Source organism: Manis javanica, chromosome 16, assembly GCF_040802235.1.
Source record: "Manis javanica isolate MJ-LG chromosome 16, MJ_LKY, whole genome shotgun sequence".
NCBI classification, from domain to species: domain Eukaryota; kingdom Metazoa; phylum Chordata; class Mammalia; order Pholidota; family Manidae; genus Manis; species Manis javanica.
This window is the reverse complement of record NC_133171.1, coordinates 4,491,967-4,500,000: the sequence shown is the minus strand read 5'-3', so window position 1 is coordinate 4,500,000 and position 8,034 is coordinate 4,491,967. Positions and strand designations below refer to the sequence as shown.

Here is an 8,034-nt window from a genome sequence, read left to right as displayed (position 1 = left end):
TTTTTTATCACTTGTGAGTTGAGCCTATTATTTTTAATAAGCTCACATTAACTTTTTAAATATCTATATTGCACTTCAAATATTGAATCAAGAAACAAAATTTAGTCATCAGTATCTTCTGCTTTTCATTGATATCTCCTTAGTTTTAAAGAAAAGTGAAATATTTAGAAATCTTAAAACTGCTACGGATATGCCCTATAGCTTTATTTCCTTCACATTTCTATTGAATTGATAGAAATACAATTTAACTAAATCAAATCAAAGTGAGCAGCTTCTAGGAACAGGTATCTTTTATATGTGTGCTTAAATAGTGATAAATCAGGTCTTGTTTTTGGAAAGTTTATTCTAAAAATATATATCGTATAGTGTGGAGGAAAACAAGCAATACTTTGTGATTTGAACGGAGAAAAAAACTGCTGAAATTTGGAAGAACTGACAGTGATTTTGACATATTTTTCTTTTCACTGAAAAGCGACATATATCTTTTGATGTCGACACCCTCAGCTTGAGAGGAAATCTACCATAGAGAGGAGCGGACACGAGCAACACGGGCAAACTCATCGCTAACCACTGACGTCCGAAACCGATGAAGTTTGTAAGCGAAAGTGATTGCTGTGGAAGGCGCCGGGTGCACAGTGCGGTTCCAGCTCTGGCTGCGCTGCGAGCCCGGGCCCCGGGGCGCCCAGCCCTGCTCCACGCCTGGTGGGCACAGACCTGCGAGTGAGTGACTCCTGCATCCTGCACAGATCACCGCTCAGTTCAGGGCAGTCAGCTCGCATCGGGGATCACCCGATTGCACTGCGTGAAACGGTCAGGCCTCATTTGTGTCTGCCGGTTTTCGCCTTGGCCGGGAGTTGCCCCCCTCCCCGCGCGTGCACACACTCAGACCCAGGCCTGGCCTCGGAGAAGGGAATTGTGCATCTCCCAGACAGCAGTTCCAGTGCTCACCCGGGAAGTCGCAAGGAGAGTCAGGGACGCATGGCTTAGATTCCTACACATACCGGCGTGGCATATCTCCTCCGTGAAATTAATGTAGGTGTTCCTAACACCAACAGCTGTCTTTTTTCTCAGCAGACTAGCTCAGCAGATTCATCGTGTAGAGGAGAGCGGGTAAGTGGTGGCTGTTGTGTGGTTTCACTGCTCTGAGGCTTTGCTTGAATCAGCAGCACACAAAAAAGACATGGACAGAAATACTGTCAGTCTGGTCCACCTCCAGAAACCTAATCATGCCTGAATCACTCCGAGGAGTGTAATGATGGTAAATAGGAACAGGTATGTTGGCTTCTGTTCTCACCCACTTTGGCCATAATGTCGCCTTCATAATAAAGCAAAATATGGTTTTGAAGAAACATCATCTCTGTAATAAAAAGCAAGAGGTGTTACTGAAGCTGTTTTGCTTGGCAAGTGGCATACAGGTGATATTTAGTGTTCAGTGCATTGAATCCTCCTAGCCAGCTGGTGTGGCCCTGTTAAGACTTTCATTTATGCACCTTGAGGAGGAAACTTTTTTGTCCCCCACCCCTCACCGTCTATTTAAGGGATAACAGCCAAAATGAAACAGCTTGCAATTTGCACCTGTCTGCTCTAGGCATTCCATGTCAGATTATGTGGAGAGCAACCTCTTAACTGCTAATGAGAATAAGAGTAGGCATGGCTGAATGCAGTTTTTTGGGGGGGGACTTACAGGCTACTTTAGCGGTTTTTTCTTTTATAAATTATCTGATAGGGACCTCCCTATTCTCATGTTTTAATAATCCTTAGAGTAAATTTAAAAATAATTTTTTAAATACTTAAAATTGTGTGTTCTTTAAGTACATTTTTAAATGTCATGTAACTAAGAATCAAATTAATACTGTCTGAATTGCCTCTGATGTGAAATAAAAAGTTTGAATGCTAACTTATTTCCAAGTTGTTGTAAGCATACAATACCTATCTGTATTTGTAAAGTTGGCCATGAAAAAAACTAGCCACGAGAAACAAAGTGTAACAAGTTTTTAGATGTGTTTCAGAAACAGGACTAGTTCGCCTCAAATTAAACCAAAGTTCTCTGCTTATTATACTGCCTTCAAAAATTTAATTAACTGAATGGAAAATAAAAGTTCAAAGGGATGACTTCAAAATCATATGCAGATAGATATAGACAGGGTTATGTAACACATCATCCTGTGACTCACAGAATAAATTCTCCACTAATGCAAAAATGTCAGCACATATGATTCCCTCCCACCTTTTCTACAAGTTCTCTGCGTCCCCCTTAGCTTTGATTCCTTTGAGGAATTATATCAGTGGGCTATCATCTATTTTTAAGGAATTTAAGTTAAACTCACTGCAATGAAAGAAGTTTATTCATGGTTTATAACATGTTCCCAAACTGTATAGGTACCTAAAAAAAGTCATAATAATATTTAGATAATTTGCCAAAACATCCTTGAAGATGATTCAAAAATTAGTAAACTAAATATATATACACAAGAAAACAAAAATACATGTTTTGCTAATCAAAGGATCCGTGCTCCATTTGGATTCCAAAAATTCCTCACATTGGCACTTTCTGTGGAAACAACTGATATGATGCTGGGTTAAATAAAGCTGAGGTGCTCACAAACATGGCCTCACTAGTAATTTCTATAGTTTACTATGGTCATTGGCCCACATTTCGCCTGACAGATAACGTTCCCACTAGTTGGTGATGGACCCTTTCAGCATAGCCTCAGGAGCTCTGGCAGCCATTGCCAAGTCTGGTCAGGTCAAAGGGTTGAGCTGTGTGGAATTCAGAACAGAGGGGGTCCCACGGTCACTCCACAAAAACAATTACACTACTCATTTCACCGCAGCCCTTGCCCAAAACTCACAAGCCTCACAGTTTCAGTGCAGTCAATCTCATTCTGCCCCTGGGCGATAAGACACATGAAAATATGTGGTGCTGTGTTTATAAATCTAATCAAAAATAGAAACAGTGGACGGGCACAGTGAGGTCCTACTATGGATCATGGGAATCCTTGGAAATTCTGAAGGCACCTTTGTTTGACTTCTATAGACTCTCTTTTGCTATTACATTGTCTGCTACACTCGTTAATCACCCTCTTTACTCGTGAGTGCTCCCAAGGAGCCTAACTTTATTCTCACTTCTGTACTTTCTGTCCATGGGTAATATTATGAAAAATAAAGCTGCTTTTAAAGGAAAGAAATTAAAGTGGGAGCTACTGTTAGATCAGTCTTACCTCCCTATCCATGTTCTCAGCTCCTTGCCAGTGGTGATGCACAGATTTAAATCAAGTTCCTCTAAAAAAGAAAAATATTTAAAAACCAGAATAAATTGGTCTGATGATATGATATATTAAGCAATTCAGGGTTCGAGAATAAGTGCTATGATGTTATTTAATGGTCCCCAAAACCTTCAGTATAAAGTCAACAGAATTTGACTTGGTGTCTTGTTTTTATTGCTGATGTTCTTATTTGTTTAACCAAACTCCTAATCAACTGAGAACCGGTGAAAATTCACAAAATGTTTTACAAAGGTGATGTCTAGAAAAATTCAGACTTGATATAAACAGCCTAAACTTCCTGTTTTTATGTAAAGCGATGACTAACTCAGATTGCATTGAAGCTATGAACACTTACAGTTGCATGCCTTAAGTAGTTGTGCTATATTTATCTTTTCAAAAATTGGGATCCAGTGTTGTAACTGTCATAAATAGATAATACCTGATGAAGTCTATGATAAATATGTACTTAGGAACCAAGCACATTAAAACCAGCAAAAAATATGGAATACACACATTCTAATAAAGGAAGTGTGTTTTTAGCACTTTTAAGACTCACAAGGGTCACTCAATAAATTACCAAACTCAATCTGCAAGCTACTCCATTTGTTATTATGTCGATTTATAAAAATACTAAACTGGAACGGTTTGGGGCCAGATGACAGCATATGGCTATCATCTTTAAATATAAAGATGATTTTTAAAATGAACAGTAGTCCCAGCATTTATTAGATTATTACAAACATTCACCAAAGAAGCCTTTCCAACTTGTAATTCACCTTTTAAAATGGTTATCAGTATTTGGCAGTAAAACAAAGCTCATCATGTGTGAATGAAACATGTTACTTTTTTAATTTGGCGTTCTCATAGTTTTAAAAAAGTCACTTCACAAAGTGCATGTGAGCTTTTAAATGGCTATCAATGTTGAAAAATGAAAGATTTAGTCCTAATGTTAATTTAAAAGCTCTTAATTTTTTATAAGAGTAACGTAAAATTTTTAAAGGTTATGTTGGTTACATTCCTTCCTAAAATAAAGGAAATATGTATAAAATTATTTCAAAGAAGATAATCTACATCAAAATTAGAAAATCTTACCCAATTAGCAGAAATTGCAGTTTGACTTGCTTGTTTCTTTCCATTGCACAGTGACTGACGAGTAATTCAAAAGCATGTATTTCTGAAAATATATGTGGAGTGGGAATCTGTTTGCTTTGGCTTCCTTGAATTTCATATTATCCTAATGGTTAATGCTCATCTTTAAAATGTTTGTAATTTGTAAAGATGCTCATGTTATTGTCATCATAAATTTACTTTACAGACATATCATCCAAAATATAGAAGCCAAGAAGCATAGGGTGACTCTATTACATCAATATAATGTTCAGGAAACTTTCAATAAGGCACACCATTTCTTATCCCTTCACAGAAGGCTGCATTCTAGTCATCTTTATGCAGAAATATTCAGGATGCAATATTAGTACATTATGAATCAGTACAATTGTGAAATAAGATCAATATTCCTTCACTATCTGATATAATTTAGAAAGTGGTTAAATAGAACCAAGTGATGTATCATTTAAAAAGCAGGTATTGCTAGAGAAGTAAAACTGCATATTCCCCAGTCTCATGCTCAAAAGCCATAGACTAGAGTCTTCTGTGCTTTGGAATTTCAGGGAGCTTAAATCAGGCCTTATTTGCAATTAAAAATCTCATTCTCCACATTCCTATGAGCTGGAATTTGGCAGTCAGATCCCTTACGATCTGGAGACGGTATATAGAGCAAAGGCAGTGAAGAACTGTCAGCCCACCTTGAGGCAGAGAAATATCCGCAATCGTGTGACCTAGCTGTGGCGCGTAAACAGATATGGCCAAGGTGTTTCTTCTGATCTAAATATTGATACATGCATGAGCATGCCCAGTGCGATCCCTGGGATTTAATTCAAAGACTTCCAAAGTGGGAAAGAATTTTCTAAAGGTCAAAAACAACCCTTCAACTGCAAAGAGCAGCGGCACGGGGTGGATGGAGAAAATAACAGACGCGAGACAAGTTCCAGAGCCCAGAGATGCTGAATCGATGTACAGGCAGCAGAGTGAACTTTGAGGAACGGGCAAAATTAGGAGTCAAATAGGAAAAGATAGATGGAAGAAAACTGAGCACAGAATGACAGTGAGAATGAGAATCCGTTCATAGAACAAGTAGAATCTGTCCGTAAATAATAATTTCAGCAAGTTAGAGATTGATGAGCGGCTACCACACCTCCTAAAAAAAACTCTGTCTTGTGTAACTAGCAAAATATGGAGCCAACCAGAGCTCTTATATATTTGCTAAACTCCCTGTACGACAGTGTAAGCCACATTGTCAAGAAGGTCCACAGAAGCTTTCTTTTCAAGAGAAAAGCAAAATAACTGTTATAAATGCTACAAATTTGCCCAAAATCTTGGTTTTGGCTTTTTAGGAACACTAAATTTAATGAACTAATGGGTACCATTACAAAATTCTCATATGGCTGCAAATTTGGACCACAGTGTAGCATATCTGTTGAAATGTACGTGGCCTACAGTTGAATCAGGTTTTAAAAACCTGTCTCAAACCTCCAGGCTGGTTGATAATTGCAATATAGCCTGCTGGCAGGTAACCTGTGGACAACATAATGTTGAGCCCAGGTTAATAATCACCTGCTAATTTGTACAGTCAGGTTTTCTTTGGTTTGTTTGTTTTAAGGCTGGTTTTTAAATGGCTCTCACTGAAATTGTTGACCTTGTATTGCAAATTAAATCCTGAAATTGCCAAATCTCTGACAACTGGTTCATTGCTTCCAGAGAAGGGAATTAACATGGCTACAGCTGTCATTCCATTGCATTTTTCTTCTCAAGCAGACCAGCAAGGGCAAAGATAGTGTGAGACAGAGGTCGCAAGCCAGATTCTGCCTGCAAACGTGTTTTGTGTGACCTCCACAATGGTTTAAAACATATTGAGCTAATACTTAAAAATAAGGGAATGGCAGTAAAAATCTGATTTCTGACACCTTTTAGAAAATTTGAAGACTTGGCCACATAAGGTTGACATCCATGGTAAGAGATGGCAGCATGCTCTTTAGGTAAGACTCGCCTTATCTACATTTCCCACTCTTCCCATCGCAGACTGCAAACCAAAAGGTAAGCTCCATAAGGGCAGGGCTTGTTTAATTCATTGCTGCATCCTCAGAACCTGGCAGGTAGTGGGTGTTTGATAAATACTTAATGTTGAATGAAATGACCTTAGGGGAAGACAGGTAACTTTAACAGGTAGTGTTAGAACAATATGCATGCCCAGAAACTGTCATGAAATGTGTCTCAATTTAAAAAAAAATTTTATGCAGGTCAAATAAATTCTGCCAGTCCTCAGGCAGAGAGAGGGAAACAGTACCCACATACCATTGTGCTTGCACTGCTGTTCTTATAAAGAAATAGTTCTCTGGATCCCTGCCACTATAAAAAGTAGGGCCATGCATGTCAAGGAAAAGGAGAGTGAACACAGACCCTGCACATTTCGCTCATACGTATTTCTGGTCTGGCCCCTACAGGCATCTGAATTTGAAACCTCTGGGAGAGAGATGAGAGGATGCCTGACACCCACAGTAACAAACTGCTCACCCACTCCTCCCTCATCTTGATCAGTAGTTTTCTGCACTGGATTCTAAATCTATACTAGAGAATAAATTTTAAAGGGAATGTAGAAATTGCCTTGAAGAGTCACTAGTTAAACCTAACTAAACACACTATCACTTTAAATAAAGTCAGAATAACAGTGTGGAATGAACTTGTGCTTACTGCTAGAAAGGCACGGGTTCAAATTTCTTGCACACAGGGAAGTTCCTCAACCTCTAAAAGTTTCCAAATCGTCTGCATAATGGTTGAGAAAATTTTGAAATTACATATGTCAGACCTCCAGTTTCCACTAAGGGTATATATAGAAAGCTGGAAAGGGTGGTGTTCCCAAACATAAAGCAAAAAAATACCCTGAATTATCTGATGATTCACAACATTTATTAAACCCACCAGAAAGCTGAAGTCATGGCATAACCACTTAACTCATTATCTAGAGAAAGACAGGTGTCTCTAAGGAGAATGTAGATGCAAAGGCCCTTGGTTACAGAGCAGACATGAGACCCCTTAGAAGCCAGTGAGGAGAATTCAGTTAAAAATTGTTAACAAATTTCTAAAGTCTGAATATGACCTAATATGAGATTATAGAACTTGGAGGATCTTCAAACACAAGAGGACCTCACAACCATTCACAGGCTCTTCTCCATGGACATCCTGCCTTCTCAGAAGAAAGACTGGTAGCAAGGTGAGAGGTCAGAACAGTGGTTCTAAGTGGGGAGCAAGCACACCGCCACCAAGAGGATATTTGGCAATGTCTGGACACATTTTTTATTGTCATATCTGGAGGCTGCTAGGAATACTGCTAAATTCCTGCAGTACATACTACAAAGCATCTTACCACAAAGCATTATTACCCAGCCCAAAATGTCCACAGAACTGCTGTTGAGAACTACGGGTCCAGATAAAGTCTCTCTTGTGATGCAACAGCACCAGTACAAAAAAGCCCCCACTTTTATCTCATCTCAGCAACAAAAAAACCTTAATTTTCTAGAAAACAGCAGCAAACCTTCTTGCCCCCCATTGAAGGTTAAGACCCATTGCAGAAGGGAGAAGAGAACACATAAATAGCCTCTAGCGCTGGGGTAGGGGCAAGAAGACATCCTAGCCCAAACTACTACAGACCCTT

At 38.9% G+C, this 8,034-nt stretch overlaps 1 protein-coding gene across 1 annotated transcript in view; it reads right to left on the bottom strand.

Annotated features, from left to right (window-relative positions):
• LOC108390565 (uncharacterized) overlaps positions 1 to 3,233 on the bottom strand; it is a 298,944-nt gene extending 295,711 nt beyond the window's left edge. Inside the window, 1 exon segment of the mRNA XM_037011044.2 lies at positions 3,222 to 3,233. Coding sequence (XP_036866939.2) covers positions 3,222 to 3,233 — 12 coding nt within the window.
• Positions 3,234 to 8,034: the final 4,801 nt, after the last annotated feature.